The 25,225-nt window shown below is 53.0% G+C and overlaps 1 protein-coding gene and 1 long non-coding RNA gene across 3 annotated transcripts in view; one reads left to right on the top strand and one right to left on the bottom strand.

Moving 5' to 3' along the window:
• Positions 1-832: 832 nt before the first annotated feature.
• On the bottom strand, positions 833-18,552 carry OTP (orthopedia homeobox). Of its 2 annotated transcripts, none has more exons than XM_032952144.2 (3): positions 18,201-18,552; positions 17,216-17,685; positions 833-2,413 (listed from the first exon to the last, which is right to left on the bottom strand). In XM_032952144.2, exons 1-3 carry the CDS (start codon positions 18,262-18,264, stop codon positions 1,919-1,921), a joined length of 1,029 nt encoding a protein of 342 aa, XP_032808035.2. In that variant the 5' UTR covers positions 18,265-18,552; the 3' UTR covers positions 833-1,918. The 2 variants fall into 2 exon arrangements, with proteins under 2 accessions (XP_032808035.2, XP_032808044.2); XM_032952153.2 differs by having other exon boundaries at positions 17,237-17,685; positions 18,201-18,544.
• An 83-nt stretch (positions 18,553-18,635) lies between these two features.
• Positions 18,636-25,225, top strand: part of LOC142925090 (uncharacterized) — a 63,843-nt gene continuing 57,253 nt past the window's right edge. The window contains exons 1-2 of the long non-coding RNA XR_012942193.1: positions 18,636-18,904; positions 19,883-19,924. This is a non-coding gene — a long non-coding RNA (uncharacterized LOC142925090). The remainder of the gene's footprint in view (positions 18,905-19,882; positions 19,925-25,225) is intronic.

Here is a 25,225-nt window from a genome sequence, read left to right as displayed (position 1 = left end):
AATAATACACATAGCAATATGCACAATGATGCACACAGTAATATACAAAATAATGTTCAGTAACATACACAATGATACACACAGTAATATACACAATGATACACATAGTAATATACACTGATACAAACAGTAATATAGACATTGTATAGTTGTATGTTTTTCGCACACAGTGATAAACACAATAATAAACACAGTAATATACACAATTATAAACACAGTAATACACACAGTGATACGCACAATAACAATGCAGTAATACAATGATAAACACAGTAATGATATATTGATCGGGACACTGATGAGCGCGAAAGGAGTCACGGGTAACGTGTGTTCTGCAGACAAAAGCCATAGTGTGTCACTGTTGATGTGTCACTGTAGGTGTGACACTGTTGGTGTGACACTGTTGGTGTGTCACTGTTGGTGTGTCACTGTAGGTGTGACACTGTTGGTGTGTCACTGTTGGTGTGACACTGTTGGTGTGACACTGTAGGTGTGTCACTGTTGGTGTGTCACTGTTGGTGTGACACTGTAGGTGTGTCACTGTTTGTGTGTCACTGCAGGTGTGACACTGTTGGTGTGACACTGTTGGTGTGACACTGTTTGTGTGTCACTGTTGGTGTGACACTGTTGGTGTGACACTGTAGGTGTGTCACTGTTGGTGTGTCACTGTTTGTGTGACACTGTTGGTGTGACACTGTTGGTGTGTCACTGTTCGTGTGACACTGTTGGTGTGACACTGTAGGTGTGTCACTGTTGGTGTGACGCTGTTGGTGTGACACTATTGGTGTGACACTATTGGTGTGTCGCGGCGCGGAAGGACACAGACACGGACTCGTTCGGTCACTTTAATTCAAAGCGCGGCCCCGCGGCTCCGGGTACAAAACGAACAGCGGAGTCGCTAAATCAATCAACCAATTAACGCGTTCATTAACAAATCCCTTAATTGCCTCCTCGTTAGTAGACTCGCGGGTGGCGGGGGAGGAGGAGCCGTCGCGCGCCAATCGAGAGACCCCGCGTCGCCGCTGCGGGTCGCTCCGTGACCCCGCTCTCCCTCTCTCTCGGGGTCATATAGACTGTATATATATATACTGTAGGCCTATATACTGTAATTTCATACGGTCAAGCACGGGACGGTGAAAGAGCAAAACACGACACGGGATGGATACGGGGTACAGACACTCACGAACACGGGGCGGCGCGCAGCCGCGTATGTACAAAGGACGTTCCCCCGAGACCCCTGTAGACCCCACTGAGACCCCATCGGGACCTCACCGGGACCCCATAAAGACTCCACAGAGACTTCGTCGGGACCCCATAGAGATCTCACAGGGACCCCATAGAGATCTCACAGGGACCCCATAGAGATCTCACAGGGACATCATAGAGAGCCCACCGGGACCCCATCGGGACCCCATAGACACTCCATAGAGATCCCACAGAGACCTCGTCGGGACCCAGAAAAGACTCCACCGGGCCTCGACAGAGGCCCTACAGAGAGCACACCGGGACCCATAAAGACTCCACAGAACCCCCATGAAGACGCCATGGAGACCCATAGAGAAACCATCGAGACCCCACAGAGATCCCTGAAAGACTCCATCCATGGAGACGCCAAAGAGACCCCACATGTGCCAGGATCAGGCGCTCCCCTCGCTCCAGTGGCACGGAACCCACACGGGGTGCCGTCAATTGCGCAACGCGTGGTCCCGACCCGACCGGGCCCGATCAGAGCCGATTGGAGACAATCGGGGCCGAGCCGACCCAACTGGCTCTGAACCGGACGAGGTCGGACTCTTTCCTACCCGGCCCCAACCCGGTCCCCTGGGGTCCAGCACCGATCCCCCAATGCTCCCCCCCCCTCCCCCAGTTTCTTATCCCTTTCACCCCTTACCCCCCGTTCCCTATCTACCCCCCTATGCTAGGCGAAGCTCATGGAGACCGTGTGCTCCAGGGCCTTGCGGCGCAAGGAGGCGATGCTCGTGCCCCGCCACATGTCCCCCACTTCGGGAGACCCGCAGAGTTGCGGGGACCCCGTGGGGACCGTGCTCACTTGCGCGGGGCCCGACAGGGACGTGGACACCATGCCGGGAAACGTGGGCTGGTACAGGTGCGACTGCAGCCCGCCGCCGTTCGACAGCCCCATGTGATTGGGCCCCCCGCCCAGACTGCACTGTGAGAGGGATTGCCCCATTTGGGGCTGGCGGCCCAGAGACGGGGGCAGCGGCAGCGACGAGACCCCGGACATGGCGGCTCCCCAGCGCGCGTCCCCCGCGTGGAAGGAGCACAGCGAGTCGGCCATGGAGGGAGGGAACTGCGGGAGCCCCGCGGGCGGCAGGAGGGCCCCCGGGGTGCGGAACACGTTGGTGGTCTTCTTGCGCTTCTTCCACTTAGCGCGGCGGTTCTGGAACCAGACCTGCCCGGAGGGGGAGGGGAAGACGGGAGAAGGGATCAGCAACCAGTGGAGAGGGAATCACAGCAGGGATGGCATCGGCAGGTGAGGATCGGAGAGAGGGAATCATAGTCGCAGAGACTGGGCCCAGTGAAGAAATGAGAGAGGTAGCAATGAGCGAAGCAGGGAAAGAGGGGATGCCAGGACAGGATGTCCGGCACCAAGGGAAAGGCGACCAAGGGAGAGGGGATGCAGGCAAACAGGAGGAGCGAGCGTCAATCAGGGTGCGCGCGCGCACGCGCGCCCGAGGATCTGCGCGGTGGCGCGCGCATCGTTAATTAACAAAGGCGGGGGGGGCTCATTGACGTCGTGAGCGGCTGCGACGCGAGCCCTGTTAGCGAGCGCCTGTTAACGATGCACGCAGAGACTCGCGAACGCGAGGCATCGCATGCGCACACTCTCTCTCTCACAGGCGCGGAAAAAAATAATAAAGCCAAAGATCCCCCATTATAGACGGAGCGACTGCTATAGCAACTTCTGTTTGGGAATACCTATGAAGGCACGATGTACGAAAGAGTGGTGTGGCCAGAACCACACCCAGTCACCTTTGTCTCCCCAATGCAGATTTGTATACACCTTGTCAACGTAGGGGAGGCTCAGCACCGGTTTACATAGATATTTGCCGCTAATGTTGGTCGTGAGCGGTAATCGAACTCGGGTCTCGGGTTCGTAACGTGGTGTGCGAACCGCTACACTGCCGCTCAGCTTAATTACATATACATGCAAACGCAATTATACACGGGCACACGTACTTTTTACAGATACACACATATACGCACACATATCCCCACGCACAGATAGATTTACACAAACACACCTCGTGCGCCATGCCGGCCTTAATAGGTGCTCGCTAACATAACTGTCCCCAGCAGTCTACACACACGCCTTTTGTCACACACACGAGGAGTATATCCACAGGACAAGCGCCGTTTACTTCCTCCACAAAGTGGTACTCATTTTATCGACACGGAAGGAATGATAATGGGGTGAGTCAACTTTCCACCAGGATCTGAACTCGAAAACTTCCGATTGCGAGCCATCCGGGCCTTCATCATCTCTATCTCTTGGCGAGGGGTGGCGAGACGCGTGTTCATCATTGGAGGGACAGCGCTGGAGCGCCGCAACCAGAGTGCGTGGTGCATCTGAGGCAATTATTGAGGGTGGCCAGGGGGTCAAATTGATGAAATAATAAAGAGGCGCTCAAGAGCTCGGGTGGAGGAGCGCTTTTGCAAAACTGGATTTGATTTGAGAAGCAACATTTCGACCCGTGCTGAGACGCGTAGATCAGAGACGTGGGCTCGTACAGAGCGAAAACTGCACCAAGGCGGGAGAGTGCGCAAAGAGAGCGTAGATTTATACTGAGAGTGAGACAGAGAGAGAGAGAGGAACAGGGGGATCAGAGAACAGGCGCACACGATCGACATCACGTGGACTGTTCGGAGGTAAGCGAACTAAGAATGCCCGCCGTGAGACGGGTGAGACTGGTGAAGGAATGGCAGCCAAAGGAGGGAACGCGGCCCGAGGCCGGCTCAGTGACGACCACGAGCGGACGGTCACCGCTGCGGATATAAACTGAAAACTTTTTTATTTACCAGTTAAGGCCCACTGAGCGATATAGCTGTTTTTTCTGAAGAGACTTGGTCACAAATGATAGCTCAACGAAGTGGCTTATCGCGTGGATTTTTATAGGTGGAGAGAAAACCGGAGGCCCCGGATAAAAATCCACGCGATTGTCACATCGCAGGACCCTGGTGGACGGCGAGAGCATGGGGAGGAGGCCTTCATCCAGTAGTGGATCGATCAAAGTGATGACGACGATGATGATGATGCGCATAAAATGACAAAGATCCAACGAGAGCGGAGTAAGCGCAGCACAAAACGCGGAGTGGATCGTGTCACCCTCGCCGCCTTTTTAATCAGGGCCCGTTGATGTTACCCGTGGCGCAGTGCGCTAACCACTGCACCAGCGCGACCTAGTGCACACACTGACACTCGTACTGCAGCCTTGTGTACACACACAGCACGTGTTTAGAGGACGGCATTCATTTACTGAAGGTCCTTGTACACACACGCACACCTATATATGTATAGTGCAACAGTGCGTCGCGTGTATACTTACGCGTGTACACACTGAAAGACACACACGGCATGCACATCAACTACACATCATGGAATTTGTGAGGGTGCACACACGTGTGTGTGCACCCTCACAAATGCCGTGTGTGTCTTTCAGTGTGTGTGCACCCTCATATCGCCTTAACTGACTATTGGGGCAAGTGATGTTAGCGAGTCGCACCTATGAAGGCCGGCACGGCGCAGGAGGGGGTGGGTGGCCAGCACCACGCCCGGCCGCCTCTCTCTCCCGAGTGGTAATATATACACATTGCACCAGGTACTCATTTGAGGCTGAGTCGACCTAGGGGAGAGGCCCAGGAACGGTTCAGATTTCCGTCACTGGTGTTTGTGGCCGTGAGCGGGAATTGAACACCGGACGCCGGGTTTGTGGTGCACTGCGCAAACCGCTCTTGCCCCCACCACACACCTCAGGTACAGTACACGTATTCACAGACCCTTGCCAGTCAAACCAATCGGACTCTGCGCCATGATTGCTGGGGCCCAGATTCTAAAACAAAGATGTTTTATGCCAATTGTCTCGTTCATGCATACAGTGAACTATCTATTTCCATTAAATACTCATCAATTGACCAATAATATATTCAAATACAGAGGACCGCAGAGCTTCGGCAATTGCAGGTAGCGCCGGCTCCTTGCCGCGTGGCTGCTGCTGCCCTCCGGCTCTGTAGTTCCTCTGCGTCGTCCTCTCTACGAGAATGTCATCTCGCCTAGCGCTTCTAGAACACCTCTATGCTTTACACGAGTCGCGATGCAGGTCTCTGTGCGTATGTGTGAGATGTAAATAGCCTTACACGCGGTTATAAGTACTCACACGGACAGGTCAGACGATGAACACGCGTGCGTGTGTGTGCGCGCGTTTTGTGCGCTAGTGTAGCGGTTAGCGCGCTGCGCTATAAACCCGGCAACCCGAGTTCGATTCCCGCTAACGGCCAACACCAGTGACGATTATCTGAACCGGTCCTGAGCCTCTCCGAGGTCGACTCAAATAAGTACCTGGTGCGGTGTGTAAACATCACCACTGGGGAGACAAAGGCGGTCGGGCGTGGTGCTGGCCACCCACCCCCTCGTGTACCGTTCGGCCTTCATAGGTGCTCGCTAACAGCACTTGCTCCCACAGTCTGTTAAGGCTATACGGGGGATCTTTGTGTGTGTGCACGTGTGTGTGCACGTGTGTGTGCACGTGTGTGTGGCGCAGACGTCAACACATTCGCCGGGATCACCGCCCCGAGCACACGGGGACCACGCGCTGTCTGTGCACCACGGCCAACGCCGTGCGTCGTTCTCCACACAACAACCACCGACGGGAGGCACAGCTCCTCCACACGTGGCCTCCGCTCCAGCAACCAAGGTCTCCAACCACGGCCGCCCGGTCAACTTCCATTCAGTGGGTGGTCACTCCTTCTCTGCTTCTGCCTCTATGGTCAACTCCCTCTCTTTATTCTCGTCCTCGCTGACCCCCCCCCCTTTCCCTCCCCCGCCCAGATCTTCTCTGTCCATGGTTGAGCGCGTCCATCTGTCCTCGCGTTTTGTTATAGAAGTCAGCCCCCCCATCGCCCCCGTCCGCCCCACCCCGCCACTTCCCGTTTATCTGAACAACATAAACATCAAACTTGATTTGACGCTTTCGTGACTGCAGGAATTACTCTTTGTTTTTTTCGGTAATTGTTAAATCTTTGAAATAGCGTAATCAACCAGACCATGCGTTAATTGTGTTTTGACCGACCGTCTGTGTTGCTTTATATGGTTTCCAAATTTTGCTAAACCCTGTTTGATTTAGTGTGCTCCTCCGTCTATATATCTGCGGTTATGTGTTTCCTCTCTCTCTCTCTCTCTCTTAAATTTAGCTCTTCTGTACCTGATGATGATTGCTTGTGTTGCAATCGAAACATCGTACGCTATTATGTAATTTTATTATTTCTTATTTCTACGTGACTTTACCGAAAAAAACAAAGAGTAACATAAACACCAACAATAACATTCCTCCTCGTCTGTGCTCCCCAACCGCTAACAGAATAATATAAACTTGAGTCCCCTGTCTCTCTCCACGTACACGTGTTGCAGGTGTGTTTTGAATGTACGCATCCCATCAGCCACATTGGTTTGAATCAAGCACAACTTTGGACCGGTTTCGACATTCGAGTGTCTCATCAGCAGTCAGGCTCGCTTGCCTGCAGCACTGCTGGTGCACTGCCTTTGCGTGCAAGCGGCAGGTTCGCCTCGTGCGGAGAGCGTGCGGAGCAGAGCGAGCGCTCCACTGCGCTACGAACTCGGCGGCCCGTGTTCGATTCCCGCTCACGACCAATGACGGCGATTATTTTAACTGGTTTTGGTCCTCCTCGAGATCGATCCATCCTTAATAAATGAGTACCTGGTGCGGTGTGTAAACATCGTCACTGGGGAAACAAAGGCGGCCTGGCGTGGTGCTGGTCACACGACGCCCTCGTGTGCCGTGCCAGCCTTCATAGGTGCTATTCGCTAACAGCACTCGCTTCAACAGTCTGTTAAAGGTTACACATTGATATTTGTCTTTATATTACAGTGAGTGTGTGTTGTACAGAGTGTGTGTTGTACAGAGTGTGAGTGTACACGCGCATTCCACGCACCCCCCGGCTACTTGCTACCCCCGGCAGGGGCAGGCGGGTAGGGGAGTGGGGGTCCGTGGTGTGCTGAGTGTCGCGGGTCGCTCCGTGCCCGTGAATTCGCCGGGGTCGTTAATGAATTAATTGACGTGAAGCGCGGGCCGCGCACGCGCGCAGCGATCCGGGGTTCGAGGAGCGCGCGCGCACACGGGACCACAACGACAAAGATCCCCCGTGTAGCGTTTAACAGGTAGATGAGGAAAGTGCTGTTAGCGAGTAGCACCGATGAAGGCTGGCATGCGACACGACGGGGTGATGTGACCAACACCACGACCACCTTTGTCTTTCCAGCGCTGATGTTTACACACCGCTACCAGTGTCTCATTTAAGACCAAAACGACCGAGGGGAGGAGGCCCAGTTCCGGATAAAAAAAATCGCCACTGATTGGTCGTGAGCGAACTCGGCTCGCCAGGTTCGTAACGCAGCGCGCTAGCCTACTGCTACACATGCAAAACAAATACAAATCTCCCCCATATAGTATTAACCGACTAATGGGACAAGTGCTGTTAGCGAGCACCTATACGTGTACATCCCGTATGTACATACTATACATAATATTAATACATATGCACTATGTACGCATGCAGTGCACAGAACATGCCGACTGCGTGTGCGCATTCACGGCGTGTACACACCCACCCCACAGCCCACACGGGTACTCATAGTCACGTGTACTCACGGCCATATACACGTGGCTATTCTGCGTGGTGTGCCAAAGTAGTTTACACAGCACACACGCGCACGCACGTGTGTAATTATTACACGTGTGTAAATTACGCACGTGCCCAGGCGCCGACCATCAACATCATTATTCTCGTGGTGGTGGAGATGATGATTATTATGATGATGGAGGTAGTGGGGGTAATGGGAGTGAAGGGGATAATGATAGTGGTGGAAATTATGGTGGAGATGGTGACAGTGATGTAGATGATGATAAAGATAATGGTGGAGATGACAGTGGTGGGGATGATGGTGGAGATGATGATGGTAGTGGAGATGATGATGCTAGTGGAGATGATGATGATGGTGGTGGATATGATGATGATGGTGTGATGGTGGTGGCGGGGATGATTATGATGGTGGTAGTGAAGATGATGATGATGGTGGAAATGACAGTGGTGGTAGAGATGATGATTATGATGGTGTGATGGTGGTGGAGATGATGATGGTGGTGTGATGGTGGTGTGATGGTGGGGATGATGGTAGAGATGATGATGGTGGTGGAGATGATGATGATGATGGTGTGATGGTGGTGGCGAGGATGATGGTGATGATGGTGGTGGAGATGATGATGGTGGTGGTGGAGATGATGATGGTGGAGATGATGATGGTGGTGGCGGGGATGATTGTGATGGTGGTGGCGGGGATGATTGTGATGGTGGTGGCGGGGATGATTGTGATGATGGTGGTGGAGATGATGATGATGATGATGGTGTGATGGTGGTGGCGGGGATGATAATGATGATGGTGGTGGTGGAGATGATGGTGGTGGTGGAGATGATGATGATGGTACTTTTGTTTACGTTTTAAGGCGTCCGCACAATGACGCGAGATGAGAGCTCAGAGTGGACAGATTGGTGACAAAGCGCGCGTGCAGGGGTTTAATTGGCACATAATTGACAGTATTTCACTACAATAGCACATACTATATAGCGGAATGCACAGTATTAATAAACAAACAATGAAGACAAAGGCCCCCTGTATTGCGCACACGAGCTTTTGGGGAACGTGTTGTGAGCAAGTAGCACCTATGAAGGCCGGCACTACAAACGAGGCAGTGGGTGGCCAGCACCACGCCCCTTCGCTTTTGTCTCCCACAGCGCTGATGTTTACACACCGCACCATGGACTCATTTAACGCTCAGTCGACACAGGGGAGAGACAGCATCGCTTCAGATATTCGTAGCTCCACCACTCCCCAGACACACGTCGACTTGGCTGTATCGCGTGGAGTGATCACGCGATTGCGCAGGGCGCGTGTGTGTCCGTGGGGAGCGGTGGTGCAGCGGTTAGCTCACTGCGCTACGAACCGAGCGACAACCCGAGATCGTTTTCCCGCTAGCGGCCAAATTTAGTGACGAATACCTCAACCGGTCCTGGGCCCTCACCGAGGTCGATTCAGCCTCAACGGAGCACCTGGCGCGGTGTATAAATATCAGAATTAGGAAGACAAAGGCGGCCGAGCGTCGTGATGGCCACCGAGCCTCCTCGTGCGCAGTGTCGGCCTCTACGGCGGCTCCCTTACGGCATTTGTCCCAATAGTCCATAACACACTACACGGGGGATCTTTGCCTTTGTGTAATAGCGCATGCGTCCTTTGTGACGTCGCGACGCGAGCAGTTAACTGCAGTGTGTAAACTCTCCAGTGTGAGTGTGTAAACCCTCTAGTGTGAGTGTGTAAACCCTCCAGTGTGAGTGTGTAAACCCTCTAGTGTGAGTGTGTAAACCCTCTAGTGTGAGTGTGTAAACCCTCCAGTGTGAGTGTGTAAACCATCTCGTGTGAGTGTGTAAACCCTCCAGTGTGAGTGTGTAAACCCTCTCGTGTGAGTGTGTAAACCCTCCACTGTGAGTGTGTAAACCCTCCATTGTGAGTGTGTAAACCCTCTCGTGTGAGTGTGTAAACCCTCCAGTGTGAGTGTGTAACCCCTCTAGTGTGAGTGTGTAAACCCTCTAGTTAGAGTGTGTAAACTTTCCAGTGTGAGTGTGTAAACCCTCCATTGTGAGTGTGTAACCCCTCTAGTGTGAGCGTGTAAACCCTCTAGTGTGAGTGTGTAAACCCTCTAGTGTGAGTGTGTAAACCCTCCAGTGTGAGTGTGTAAACCATCTCGTGTGAGTGTGTAAACCCTCCAGTGTGAGTGTGTAAACCCTCTCGTGTGAGTGTGTAAACCCTCCACTGTGAGTGTGTAAACCCTCCATTGTGAGTGTGTAAACCCTCTCGTGTGAGTGTGTAAACCCTCCAGTGTGAGTGTGTAACCCCTCTAGTGTGAGTGTGTAAACCCTCTAGTTAGAGTGTGTAAACTTTCCAGTGTGAGTGTGTAAACCCTCCATTGTGAGTGTGTAACCCCTCTAGTGTGAGCGTGTAAACCCTCTAGTGTGAGTGTGTAAACCCTCCAGTGTGAGTGTGTAAACCCTCTAGTGTGAGTGTGTAAACCTCCAGTGTGAGTGTGTAAACCCTCCAGTGTGAGCGTGTAAACCCTCTAGTGTGAGTGTGTAAACCCTCCGTTGTGAGTGTGTAAACCCTCTAGTGTGAGTGTGTAAACCCTCTAGTGTGAGTGTGTAAACCCTCCATTGTGAGTGTGTAAACCCTCTAGTGTGAGTGTGTAAACCTCCAGTGTGAGTGTGTAAACCCTCCAGTGTGAGCGTGTAAACCCTCTAGTGTGAGTGTGTAAACCCTCCATTGTGAGTGTGTAAACCCTCTAGTGTGAGTGTGTAAACCTCCAGTGTGAGTGTGTAAACCCTCCAGTGTGAGCGTGTAAACCCTCTAGTGTGAGTGTGTAAACCCTCCATTGTGAGTGTGTAAACCCTCTAGTGTGCGTGTGTAAACCCTCTAGTGTGCGTGTGTAAACCCTCTAGTGTGAGTGTGTAAACCCTCTAGTGTGAGTGTGTAAACCCTCCAGTGTGAGTGTGTAGATCCTCCGTATGTATATAAATGATGACACACGTGTTTACACATATAGGTGAAAACACACGCGCACGTGTGTACGCGTGTGTTCATTGTAATTTAACACACGCGCGCGTACACATGAACACACACACACACACGTATTGTGTTTATATATTCGCACACCGGCACGCGAGTGCACTGGACCCCACACTCGTCACGAGCCGTGCGCCGTCGCGAACCGCGTCGCGCTTTTTTTCCCACGGCGAGGGGCCGAATTTGATTTTTGATCGACTTGGTGAAGATGGTGGTGGTGGTGGTATTGATGGTGGTGGTGTTGATGATATTCGTGATGATGTAGGTGTTGATGATGGTGGTCATGATCTTTGCGCCATCACCTCCATTGCGAGTTCAGAAACCGTGGTCGCGATGCGCGCGAGCTAACACACGAACACACTCGTGCACACGAACACACTCGTGCACAGGAACACACTCGTGCACACCCGTGCACACGAACACACTCGTACACACTCGTGCACACGAACACACCCGTGCACACTCGTGCACACGAACACACCCGTGCACAGGAACACACTCGTGCACACCCGTGCACACGAACACACTCGTGCACACGAACACACTCGTGCACACCCGTGCACACGAACACACTCGTGCACACGAACACACTCGTGCACACTCGTGCACACGAACACACTCGTGCACACCCGTGCACACGAACACACTCGTGCACACGAACACACTCGTGCACACTCGTGCACACGAACACACTCGTACACACTCGTGCACACGAACACACCCGTGCACACTCGTGCACACGAACACACCCGTGCACACGAACACACTCGTGCACACTCGAGCACACTCGTGCACACGAACACACTCGTGCACACTCGTGCACACGAACACCCCCGTCCACACGAACACACCCGTGCACACTCGTGCACACGAACACACTCGTGCACACGAACAACAACAACCGCCATTCGCCACTAAGTGGCGGTGACGTCACTACGACGCTTGTGCCAGGCCATGTGCACCTTGAGGCCACGTGGAGTGTCGAACGCCCGCTGGCAGGATGTCACGGGGCAGACCCAGATGCCACAGGTCGACTGACTGAGACGACTGGCTGATACACCATCTGTACCCCCTACTGCACCAACTTGCTGTGCTTTATCCACCCAGCGCTCCGCTCGTTGTTGTGAGCGTCGCTCCTCCGCCCTCCGTTGTTGTTGGAGGGCGACTGCCTCCAACTGCCCAGTAGCGTCCTTCACGAGCCTCCTCCACAGAGGCCGATCTTGACACCGCTGGTACCAGTCATCGACCAGTCCACTCAGCTCCACGTCCTCCTGTACCACATCACCCCATCTCTTCTCTAGCCCGTGCCGCGCCCGTTTAGCCTCCTCGATCCGGCCGAACAAAAGCTGTTTAGGCTACGAACACACTCATGCACACTCATAAAGACAAATATCCCCATTGTAGCCTTTAACAGAGTGTTGGGGAAAGCGATGTAAGCGCGCGGCACACGAGGGGGTTGGTGGCCAGCACCACACCCGACCGCCTTTGTCTTCCCAGTGACGATGCTTACACAGCGCACGAGGTAATCATATGAGGCTGAGTCAACCTAGGGGAGGCCCAGGACCGTTTCAAATAATCGTCATTCGTGTTGGCTATTAATGGGAATTGAACTCGGGTCGCCGCGTTCGGAGCGCAGGACGTGTGAGTCAACGGCGCTAACTGCTGCGCCTCCACTCCCCACAATACAAACATATATTGACGCGATCTAATCCAAAACAGCTTTATTATGGATAACACATCCTCATACACAAACACACACACAAACATACACACTCACATACACAAACACACTCACATATACACACACAACAAAAGACAAAGATCCCCCATATAGCCTTAACAGACTGTAGGGGCAAGTGCTGTTAGCGAGCACCTATGAAGGCCGGAACGGTACACGAGGGGGTGGGTGGCCAGCACCACGCCCGACCGCCTTTGTCTCCCTAGTGGCAATGTTTACACACCGCACCAGGTACTCATTTGAGGCTGAGTCGACCTAGGGGAGGCCCAGGACCGGTTCAGATAATCGTCACTGGTGTCGGCCGTGAGCGGGAATCGAACCCGCGTCGCCAGGTTCATATCGCAGCGCGCTAACCGCTACACTATCGCTCCCCACTACACACACACACAAACACACACATGCACACTCATATGTTCGTATACGGGTGCGTTCGTAACAAGCGGTTTGTTCGGACACGCGGTGTATTAGTTATCACACTGCGCGACGAACCCGGCAACCCGAGTTCGATTCCCGCTAACGACCAATAACAAAGACAGCGATTATTTTAACTGGTTATGAGCCTTCCAATAATTGCTACTGAGGAGACAAAGGTGGCCGAGTGTGTTGCCGGTCTTCGTTGTTTCTCGCAAATAGTACTTGCCCCAACCGTCTGTTAAGGATGTACGGGGAATATTTTCCTTTGTATTTTAGTAACATCGGAGTGAGCGAGCTATGCTCGCTCTCTTTCGGCTTCAGCGCCACACTCCGCGGGAGGCGAATTACTCGGTTCACCGATGCTGCTGGGCTTGCGTGTGAGATTGTTTAATGCTCAGCGGAGACTCGACAACGTTCGTGCCACGTTTCAGCCGTCTAGGCCATCCAGAACATCATCGCAGTTTTCATCACCCCAACGCACCGTCATCTATATTAACAACACGTGTACCATTATTATACACGAATAGTTTGTAACAGACTGTTGGAGCAAGTGCTGTTAGCGAGTAGCACCTTCAAAGACCGGCACACAACGAAGTTGATGGGTGGCTAGCACCACGCCCATTCGCCTTTGTCTCCCTCGTAGTAAAATCTACACACCGCACCAGGCACGCATTGGAGGCTGGGTCGACCTAGGGGAGGCCCAGGACCGGTTCGGTTAATCGTCACTGGTGTTGGTGCATGTGTAAAATGTTCGAGAAATAGGAGTGTATTTATGAGCGTGTACGTTCTACTACGGTGTATCGCATGGGAATATAACTCTGTATAATATAGAATCATCCGTGTTTGTTTTATGATGTGGTGAATATACATGGCGGCGACCTGGGGGAAGCCTTCATCCAACAGTGGATCGACCATGACTGATGAAAATGCACATATATCATGACTGATGAAAATGCACATCCGAACCTCTAAGGGCGCGTATGTAAGACATGGTAGGCGATGGCATAGGGCGTATACCATCTCATTTGTGTGTACACGATAGCGTGCACGTTATATGATAAGGGTGAGAGCGTGAGGCATCACCACCAGCACACACAGGTCGTGCGGGGCGAGGTACGGCGCATGTACACGCTTAAAAACCCCAAACACACACACTCGCAAACAAAGCACACAGATCCCATGTGGCCGACACAGACTGTTGGGGCAAGCGCTGTGAGCGAGCGCCTATTGATGGCGTGCACGCCGCTTCACGCGCTCAGCACTGAGAGAGACCCCGGGTGCAGAGGAGTCTCGTGCAGAGGCACCGAGCCTAGAGGCACCGAGTCCCGGATGCACGCATCCTCACCCCCTTCCTCGTTAACGCGAACCGGGTGCAAGAGTACATACATCCTGACATACCGGTACACACGTACACACATTCATACCCACATATAGTAATCGCAGTTACATATACATATTACATACATGCACACACATACACAAATATTATATAAAACGACAAAGATCCCCCGTATAGCCTTAACAGACTGTTGGGGCAAGTACTGTTCGCGAGCACCTATGAAGGTCGGTACGACACACGAGGGGGTAGCCACAACTACACATGGCCGATGATGTTGATGTTTACGCATCGCACCAGGTACTAATTTGAGTCTGAGTCGACCTAGGAGAGGCCCGGGACCGGTTCAGATAATCGTCACTGGTGTTGGTGGCCAGTACGATAATCTAACTTGGGTGGCTCCCGCTCCGCTCTACATATATACATACAACGACAAATACGCAAATGCATGCAAAGACAGAAACATGCACATATACACATATACAGTATACACATATATACGTATACTATGAACGTACGCATATGTGCACACATACACCAATACACATCAACTGGTAAACACAATAGGAAAATAAATAAACACTCACGCTCGCATATGTAGTCGTATATGTGTACGTGCGCACGCGCATGCAATCCACTGCTGTGTGAGGCCTCCCCACGCCGTGTTTGGTCATGGGGGTCATTTGACCCCGCACTGACGAGCGTAGTGGTCAGTGCGGGGCAGTAAAGGTGTGGGGCAGTGGTTTTGCGCACTGCGCTTTGAAGTCAGCTACCTCAGTTCCGATCCTGGCCACGGCTCACGTCAGTGGCGAGTGACATCTGAACCGGTTCTGGATCTCCCGATCTGGTCGCGCGCCGCGCCGGCCTTCGCGGGCACTACTCGTGACCAGCACTCATCCCAACAGTCTGTGCAGGCTACCCGGGGGAGCTTTGCCTCCGTGGGAGTGCGCGCGCAAGCGTACGTAGCAGTGGCACGCAACAACATCGACACCGCCAGCAGCGACAACACAGCCAACGGAAAACGACAACGCCGACTCTGAACATCGCGCGACAGCACCGACGACGCCGATGGAAACGGCGATGAGAGATATCGGCGACGCCACGAGACGCGCCCGGGCCCCTGTCGGATGGTCATGACCCACCCTCGTGACAATATCGATGATAATAATCATCACCATAGCATTAATAATTGTACAATGACGAATAAATGTTTATGTGGTGGTCCCCGGCACGCTGCGGGACCCACACCCGAGATGTGGGTCCCGGGTTTCACGCTGCGGGACTCACGCCGACAGTCCGCGGACTGCCGAGCAGCGCTGCGGCGATGATTGCCGCCACGGGGACTCGCTCAGACTTCGTGGACGTGGCGCAACTTTACACCCAACCTAGCATCACCATCAACACTACTATGATAGCCACCACCATCACCACCACTGGCATCATCACTTCCACCGCCATCATCACCACCAATACCACCATAATCACCATCATCACCAACACCACCATAAGCATCACCACCATCAGCATCATCGCTGCCAACCCGCTGTAGTTGTTATTGTTCACGGGATGGCTACTGTAACTGGGCAGCTATTGGGCTACTCTCGCTGTCGGGTTGCTGTGCCGCCGCGTGGTGTGTGACGCTATGTCCGACGTTTCGCTCCACGTGCCGGGAACTTCTGCGGGAATTGACGGTGCGGACGCAGCGGCAAACACCTTCCCGGTAGCGTAGAGTAGCTCTTGTTGTGGCAGCGAACCATTGTCAAATATAAGCAGTTTAACCACTGCCATAGCTAACCAGTTAACAATTGTTACATTTAACTATTATCATACTATTTAACTAATGTAATATCTAACCAGTGAACTATTGTTACAATTAACGATTCGTATCAGTAACTATTGCTATACTAGTTAACTATGGTCAGAGTTGCTATTTTTATGCTTTCGTTCTGATTAGCACTGCCGCTGTTTGTGTTATGAGTTCTGATTGTTCTGCCAGGATCGTCATCCGATGGCCGCTATGAATTAGAGTTACCAAGGCTATTATTATGGCTGTTGTTGTTGTCAACATTCTGATTGTCGCTCGTGTAACTCTCGAGTAGTTGTTGGTGTATTTATCGATCTAGGATCGCGACTTAAGCTGCCCACATTATGGGTCGCGAACGCAGCGCGCCGCGGTCGCGCTGGTGTCGCGCTCGTCTGCGATAAACTCAGAAACAGCGACACTCACCACCACGACAACGACACCCACCACCACAACGACAACAACAACCACAATAGCAATTACCACGATAACAACGACAATAACCACTACGACAACAACCACCACGATGACAGGGACCACGACAACAGGGTCGACAAGACGGTGATGAGTTCACGGTGGCGGAGTGCGACAGCGACGACGACGATGGCAGCAGCAAGGCGGCGCTAATGACAGCGACCGTAGCTCGGTGTCGATGATAATGACGCCGCACACGCGCACGTGTACACGCACGCACACGCGCACGTGAACACGCACGCACACGCGTACACGCACGCACGTGAACACACACGCACATCAGACTTGCACGCACACGTCAACAAACCACGCGCGATCACCCGCGCGTGTATACACCCGCGCGTGTACACGCCCGCGCGTGTACACACCCGCGCGTGTACACACCCGCGCGTGTACACACCCGCGCGTGTACACACCCGCGCGTGTACACACCCGCGCGCAATACGCACGCATCCAGATGACACCCTGCCGCATCTGTACACGCACCCCCGTATCCCCCACCCGCCCCGGCTCGCGCACACGTGCACACACCTGCACGCGCGCGGCACGCACCTGCACGCGCGACTCGGTGAGGCCGATGCGCAGCGCCAGCTCCTCGCGCATGAAGATGTCGGGGTAGTGCGTCTTGGCGAAGCTGCGCTCGAGCTCGTTGAGCTGCGCGGGCGTGAAGCGCGTGCGGTGCCGCTTCTGCTTCTGCGGCGCCACCCCCGCCTGCTTGCTGCTGTCCGGCTCCTTGAGAGCCGACAGCCCCGAGCCGCCTCCTCCTCCACCACCACCACCACCTCCTCCACCTCCTACTCCTCCACCTCCACCACCTCCTCCGCCGCCGCCGCCGCCGGGGCCCTGGTTCTGCATGTCGTCCCCTCCCAGCATCGTGACTCCGTCGGGGCCCCCGCACCCCCCCGAGACGCACGGGTGCTCGTTCCCGCTGCCCCCCACCCCGACCAGGCGACACTTGCTGGCCTCGGCGACTCGCAGCATCTCCGAGTGATCCTTGAGACCTGAACATACGAAAAGAAGGGGGGAGTGATGGGTGGGGGGGTCCGTGAGATGGGGGGGGGGTCTCCATTATTTGAGCCCCTTTTAGAGGGGTCCCTTTTAGCCAGGACGCCTTTACCGGAGTCTCCAATTCCAAGGATGCGCGTCCCAAAATATCTCTCACTCGGGACCCCTGTCTTCGGAGTTCCCCTTACCAGGATACAGACTAGCAGAGGTCCCCTTCCCGGGTCCCCTCGCTAGCGAAGAGACACGTGGTGCTGCTCGCACGCTAGCGCGTGTGAATGTAAACACGCCGCGCTAATGGAGATGAATGGAAACGGGAGTTCCGCTCGCCGCGCGCATCTCCGCGTGTCTCGGTGTCTCCGCGTGTCTCGATGTCTCCGCGTGTCTCAGTATGTCTCAGCGTGTCTCTCTCTAAGTCTCCAAGCGTGACTTGATTAGGTGCGTGTGTCTGCGCATCTCGGCGTTTGGAGGTTTGACTCGGCGTGTCGCTGCGTGTCTGGCCGCGGTGTCTCACCCTCGGCGGAGTACATGTTCCTCTGCACGAGTCGCGAGTCCAGCATGTCTGCGTGCGACAGCATCGCGAGGCTGCTGCCGCGCCGGGCGGCTCCCACCCCCCCTCCTCCTCCGCGCTCTCGCCCCTAATCTCCCCTGATCTCGTTTCACGCTCGTCTCCCGCCGCCCGCTCTGCTCGCTCTCGTCACACTGGTCGATGTCGTCGTTGTTTTTATCGTCGATGTCGTAGCTGTTAAAGTTGATGCCACGCGGCAGTGGCCGCGCGTCGCCGCCGGCCGATGAATATAACGGCGCGACGCCTAATGGGCCGGCCTTATGAGCCACCTAAATCAGGGCCGTCACGCAATCACAGCCAATGAGATCTGACGAGGTGAGGGCTACTGACTCCCCCCCCTCCCCTTGCACCCCTTCTCCCCCTCCTCCTCCCCTCCGAATTAGCGTCGCCTTGCCCCTCCCTCAGCCCCCCCCCCCGCGCCACGAGTGCGAGCGCGCGTTCGCGATGGCAGCGGCACTTAGCACGGGCACGCGCGGGGCCACGCGGGCTCGCTCACTCACTCAGCACCACGGGAGAGCGGGGGGGGGGAGAGGAACAAACATGAGCAGAGATGAGCGGAGATGAGCAGGAGATATAGCTTGTGGTAAAAGGAGATGATAGGTACCGCTTGGAAGATGAACGAAGCTCAACAGGGATGAACCGGGAGTGATGTGAGTGTGTAGCGTGACATGATGATGACGACTATGTTGGGACGTCGGATGATAATGTTGAGGTGTGAGATGATGACCATGATGTTGGTCCGTGACATGATGATGGTGAGATGATGGTAAGTTGTGAGATGATGGTGAAGCGGAGGATGATGGTGGCAGTGCAGCGTCAGATGATGGGTGAAGCTTGAGATGATGATGGTGGTGGCGCAGCGTGCGATGGTGGTGCAGTAACGAGAGATGATGATGATAATGATGGTGACGCAGCGTGCGATGGTGGTGGTGCAGTAGCGAGAGATGATGATGATGGGGATGATGATGGGGGTGATGATGATGATGATGGGGGTGCTGATGAAGCTGGATACGCTGCGCATTTTCGCGGCGCATAAATCGCGGTTAGGGGCTCCCATCTCTCTCCGAGTCCCGGGCCGCGCACACAGATCCGCGCTGCGCTCTCCCTCTGCTCAGTTTCCTCAACAACATCAACCACTCCCCCCCCCTCGAACCCCCCACCGGCCCCCCCAAATCGCACAAAACCAGACGCGAGGCCGGCGGATGAAAGTTCCCCCCCGTGTTTGTGGTGAATTTTGAGCGATGGCCGCTGCCGGTGGCGTAGTCGCGCTCCTCCCCGCGGCTCTGGAAGGTGGAGGCGGCGTTGCGGAGCTGCGTGGCTTCGCCTCTCATTGGATTCATCAGCCGCGAGGGCACCAGAGGGAACAGAGCCGCACGGGAGCGCGGCGTCTCCTCTCGTGTCTCCTCTCCCCGCGTCTCCTCTCCCAACGTCACCTCTCCTCGCTAATGTACCCCGATTCTCTCCGTTCCTCCTCTTCCCTACTCTCCCTGCTCCTCTCCCTGCGTCTTTTCTTTGTTGCCGTTCCTCTGCTCTTCCATCTCATCGCCCCGCGTCTCCCCGCGTGTCTCCGGGCTCCGTCGCGGGTCCACGTCCTGGGGTCTCCGCCTCGCGTCACTCCCCGCGCTCAGCACCCGCCTCGACTCCCCGCGCCTCCCTGCGTCTCCCCAGAGGTAGGGTGCTGCTGTGAAGAAACCCTTTCCAGCACCGCATGCCCCCCCTCCCTGTGCCCCCCTCTTTGTTTCCTTTTCTCTGATTCCCGTTCCTCCCCATCCCGTCCCGGGAGCGGCGCGCGTGCACGCGCGGCCCCGTGGAAGCACGGAGACGCGCGCTTGGCGAGTCTAAGGGACACGGGAGGGGGTCTGCACTCGCGCGAGTGAGTGAGAGTGAGTGAATGTGAGAGTGGGTGAGTGTGAGAGTTAGTGAGTGTGAGTGAGCGAGTGCATGCGTGAGTGTGATAAAGAGTGCGTGAGTGAGAATGAGTGAGTGTGAGAGTGAGTGCGTGCGAGGGTGAGTGTAAGTGCGAGAGTGAGTGTGAGTGCGAGAGTGAGTGAATATGAGAGTGAGTGAGTGTGAGAGTGAGTAAGTGCGAGCGTGAGTGTGAGAGTGAGTGCGAGCGTGAGTGCGAGTTTGAGTGAGTGTGAGAGTGAGTGAGTGTGAGTGCGAGAGTCAGTGAGTGTGAGTGCGTGAGTCAGTGAGTGTGAGTGCGTGAGTGAGTGTGAGAGTGAGTGCGAGGGTGAGTGTGAGAGTGAGTGCGAGAGTGAGTGAGTGTGAGAGTGAGTGAGTGAGTGTGAGTGCGAGAGTCAGTGAGTGTGAGTGCGTGAGTGAGTGTGAGTGAGCGTGAGTGCGAGAGTGTCCCCCAGAGCGCAGTACTGGTCACTCCACTCCCTCGTGCTGCATTCCGGTCTAAATAGGTGCTCGCTAACATTACTTGCCCGAAGTATGTTCGAGACTATATGGGTGGTCTTTAGCAGTGTATTTGTGTGAATGTGCGTGTATGATTGAGTGGTCGATTTGCGCACACGCGCGCGCACACGCATCACCACGATCAGCACTATCACTACTATCACCATCACCACCATTATCAGCACCAACACTACCATCACCACCATTATCATCACCATTATCACCATCAGCAACATCAGCACCAACATCACCATCATCATTATCATCATCGTCAACATCATCGACATCATCACCATCACCAGCATCACCACCATTATCACCATCCGCACCAACACTACCACCACAACCATTATCACCATCAGCGACATCAGCACCAACATCATCATTATCATCATCGTCAACATCATCGACATCACCAGCATCACCACGGCCCCCGCGCGCACCTGACCCGCGCTCCAGGCCTCGACTCACTCGTGCATGTACATATGTATATATGTACACGTGTGTGTGTGTACACACATGTCTACGTGTGTATGTATTAGCATATACATGTATGTGTATATATATACGGTGTACGTAGGTATGTTGAACTTATTTCGCACCGTTCGTAGTAAACTCAACCTCAAATTAGAACTCGGTGCGGTTATTAAATATCGCCGCTGCCCACCCGCCCCTCCGTATGTCCTAGCGGCCCACATGGTGCTCGCACTTGCCCCAACCGTCTTACGGCAAGACGGAGAGTCGTTGTATTTGCGCGCAATATTAAACGTCGATAGTGCAGCAGCATTACCCAGTGGAGGCTGAGAGTGACAGAGGAGGCCAGCGGTGTCGGAGTGACCCGGTTAGGGCCCGGGTGCGAACACGGGGACGGAGAGCGAGCGGGTCTCGCTCGCTTGCAGCTTTCCGTCGGCATTATCGTCACACTCCGCCGGCGGCAAATTACTCGGTTCACCGATGATGATGATGATCGTGTGAGTCAGGAATTTAATTGTACTGTACTCAAAATACTCGACTGCATTTGTGCAAAATGTCACCTCTCTCATTCCTAGAACTTACGTTAATCGTTATCATTCCACACACTACAGATGCGTGCATATGTACACGTGTGCGGTGTTGTACACGTATATTGCGTGTATACGTGTATATATGTTGTATATACGTGTGTTGTGTATACGTGTGATACGTGCAGTGTCTATGTGTGTACGCATGTCCCGTGTGTATCCGGGTGATGTGCGTGTATACACAGACTCTGGTATCGCTGTCACGCGCTCGAGTGATCTTGCACAATGAGTGATATATTGGTGCGAGTGCGCGCGTGTGTGTGGGCTACAGGGCGAGATGGGTGTTTTGTGTACACGTGTTGGTGTGTGCACAGCGTGGAAGGGTGCAATGCGTGTGCGCGTCCGTGTGTAGGAAGACGTGGTGTGTGTGTCGTGTGTGGATATACGTGCATGTATGTGTATGTGTGTGTCGTGTGTGGATATACGTGCATGTATGTGTGTATATCTATGACGTGCGTATATATGGCCCTAATAGGCGCTCGCTAAAAGTATTTATTCCAACAGTCTGTTAAGGGTATTCGAAGTTTATTTGTCTTTTGTCTCTGTGCGTGTGGACACCGGTGACGCAGTGGTTAGCGCATTGCGCTCCTAACCCGGGCCGGACCCGAGTTCGATTCCCTTTTAACAGCCAACATCGGTGGCGGATATCTGCACCGGTCCAGAACCCCTTCCCAAGGCCGACTCAGTCTTAAACGAGTACCTGGGTCGCGGTGTGTAAACAGCAGCATTGGGTAGACAAAGGCGGCCGGGCGTCGTGCTGGCCGCCGACTGAGCCCATGTCCCGTGTCGGCACAACTGTCTGTTAAAGGCTATACGGGGGATCTTTGTCTTTGTTCGATATATATGCGTCTGTGTGTCGGCATAAGTGTGTGTGTGTGCTCGCTCGCTGTGTCTGGGTAATGTGTATTTATGTGTGTGTGTGGTTCGCGGTTATGTGTGTGTGTGTCATGTGTATTTACGCGCCCGGCGCTCGCGTGTCTGTTTATGTTTGTGAGTGCGTGTGAGATGCTCCTGTGTGTGTGAGAGAGTATCGGGTGCATGGTATGTTTATGCCTTTGTGTGTAATGTGTAGTTATGTGTTGCTCTGTGTAAGAGTATTTATGTGTGTATTTACAGCCGCGTTTACACGCGTTATCACCAATGTGCAGTACACACGCACGCTGTGTATAGTCTACACCCACAAACACATTCAGTGGTGTGCATACGCCTATACACGGTGTGTGCATATTCACAACATTTGTATTTAGTATGCACATGCATCATAATTATATATTCGAGTGTATATATACAGCGCTTCACTGCTGCTAGACTTTGCTTAGAGTAGGGGTTATCGGCGTAAGGCACTGCTACTACCGCTAGAATAAACGTTTATGCATATGCCAATAGTAATCCTATAAATTGTCCTATATTTTATATATTCATATAAACATGTTTAAAACACTAAGCGCAAGATGGGCAGATGGAGCCAAGAAACACATTGATCGTTGTGTACAGTGTTTTATAGACATACACTAATCATTATATACATTATAGACGCACTCCACTAATTGTGTACGGTGCATGATACAGACACACAATCATTATGTATGGTGCATTATATAGACACAATATTTAAAATATGTAATGCGTGTGTCCACACAATCGGGCATATCGTGTATATTTAGTTGCGAAATAACAATGTTAATACTCTGCACAAATGATACAAAGATATACTGTCTATCGACACACACGGTTACTCTAGTGCCGTGTAGAGACGCGTAATGTGTGTATCGTGATACCATTGTGACATCACAGATTTACCATCGCGATATCACGTGCGCATTACCATTATTATTACAGGAGTTTAGATAATTAACATTGGTTTCGATATATTTTGCCCAATTGTATATTTAAGATAAAGATCCGCCCTTTAGCCTTTAACAGACTTTTGGGGCACGTGCTGTTAGCGAGTAGCACATACGAAGGCCGGCAAGGCACCACGAGGAAGTGTTTGGGTGGCCAGCACCACGCCCAACCGCCTTTGTCCTCCTCGTGTCGATGTTCACACACCGCACCTGGTACTCATTTTAGGCTGAGTGGACCTAGGGGAGGCCTAGAACCGGTTCAGATAATAATTGTCACTGGTGTTGGCCGTGAGCGGGAATCGAACTCGGGTGGCCGGGTTTGTAGTGGAGCGCGCTAACCACTACGGCACCGCTCCCCATAATTGTATAGACTGTATAGACAGACACACGATAGATGATGGATAGCGAGGGAGGCGCAGTGCTGGCGATGAGTGGGGGCTGAGTGAGTGGCATCACTCAGCCTGCAGTGGTGACGGTGCCGCTCCTCCTCCTCCGTGGTTGCAGGCGACGACGACTCGCGGGGTTCGTTACGGGCGGGTCGCGCCGGTGCCCGACGTCACCGGACGTTACCTCTAGGTGCCCGAGGTTACTCGAGGTTACCCTACGTTGCAGGAGGTACCAAACGTTACCAAACGTTTCTCTAAACTATACGAGGTTGCTCGAGGTTATATGAGGTCACCAATGTTACCTAGGGTTACCCCACATTAACCGATGTTACCCGATAGTTACTCGATGCTACTCGAGGGTTACTGGAGATTATCTGAGGTTACCATAGATGACCCGATGTTACCCCACTCCGCCCCTCGCTCCTCCTTCTCCTCCCCATCTTCACGAATCCCGCTGGAGTCAGCGTGGTGAAGTATGGTTACACATACTCTTTGGTTCTTTCGGTAAAGTCACGTAGTTATAAAATGTGGTTACACAGCCCCACGATAATCGACACTACGTGGGGAGGCCTTCTGCATTGAGCAGTGGATTTACATATGGCTGTAAATTGTTTTTGTTATTATTACTATTTTTGTGGTAAAATACCTTATAATTACCACAACCCTAACAATCACGACTAATACTACAACTAGAACCACAACTAATACAACCACGACTAATACCAAGACTATAACAACCACGACTGTAACAATGACTACAACTATAACAGCCAAGACTAATACCACAACTATAACAACCAAGACTAATGCCACAACTATAACAACCAAGACTAATACCACAACTATAACAGCCAAGACTAATATCACAACAATAACAGCCAAGACTAATACCACAACTATAACAACCAAGACTAATACCACAACTATAACAACCAAGACTAATACCGCAACTATAATAGCCAAGACTAATACCACAACTATAACAACCAAGACTAATACCACAACTATAACAACCAAGACTAATACCACAACTATAATAGCCAAGACTAATACCACAACTATAACAACCAAGACTAATACCACAACTATAACAGCCAAGACTAATACCACAACTATAACAACCAAGACTAATACCGCAACTATAATAGCCAAGACTAATACCACAACTATAACAACCAAGACTAATACCACAACTATAACAACCAAGACTAATACCACGACTATAACAACCAAGACTAATACCACAACTATAACAACCAAGACTAATACCACAACTA

The sequence above is a fragment of the Petromyzon marinus genome, chromosome 1 (assembly GCF_048934315.1).
Source record: "Petromyzon marinus isolate PM22_M1 ecotype Great Lakes invasive population chromosome 1, UKy_Petmar_22M1.pri1.0, whole genome shotgun sequence".
NCBI lineage: Eukaryota > Metazoa > Chordata > Hyperoartia > Petromyzontiformes > Petromyzontidae > Petromyzon > Petromyzon marinus.
The sequence above is the reverse complement of the archived record's forward strand: the minus strand, read 5'-3'. Positions and strand labels throughout refer to the sequence as shown.

Excerpts from the sequence above, each read along its gene's own strand:
- OTP (XM_032952144.2), bottom strand. The coding sequence starts at position 18,264 with ATGCTGTCGCACGCAGACATGCTGGACTCGCGACTCGTGCAGAGGAAC. Across the intron at positions 17,686-18,200 it reads GAACATGTACTCCGCCGAGG|GTCTCAAGGATCACTCGGAG; the intron begins GTGAGACACCGC and ends TCGTATGTTCAG. Across the intron at positions 2,414-17,215 it reads TGCGTGCCGCGCGCGTGCAG|GTCTGGTTCCAGAACCGCCG; the intron begins GTGTGTGCACGT and ends CCCTCCGGGCAG.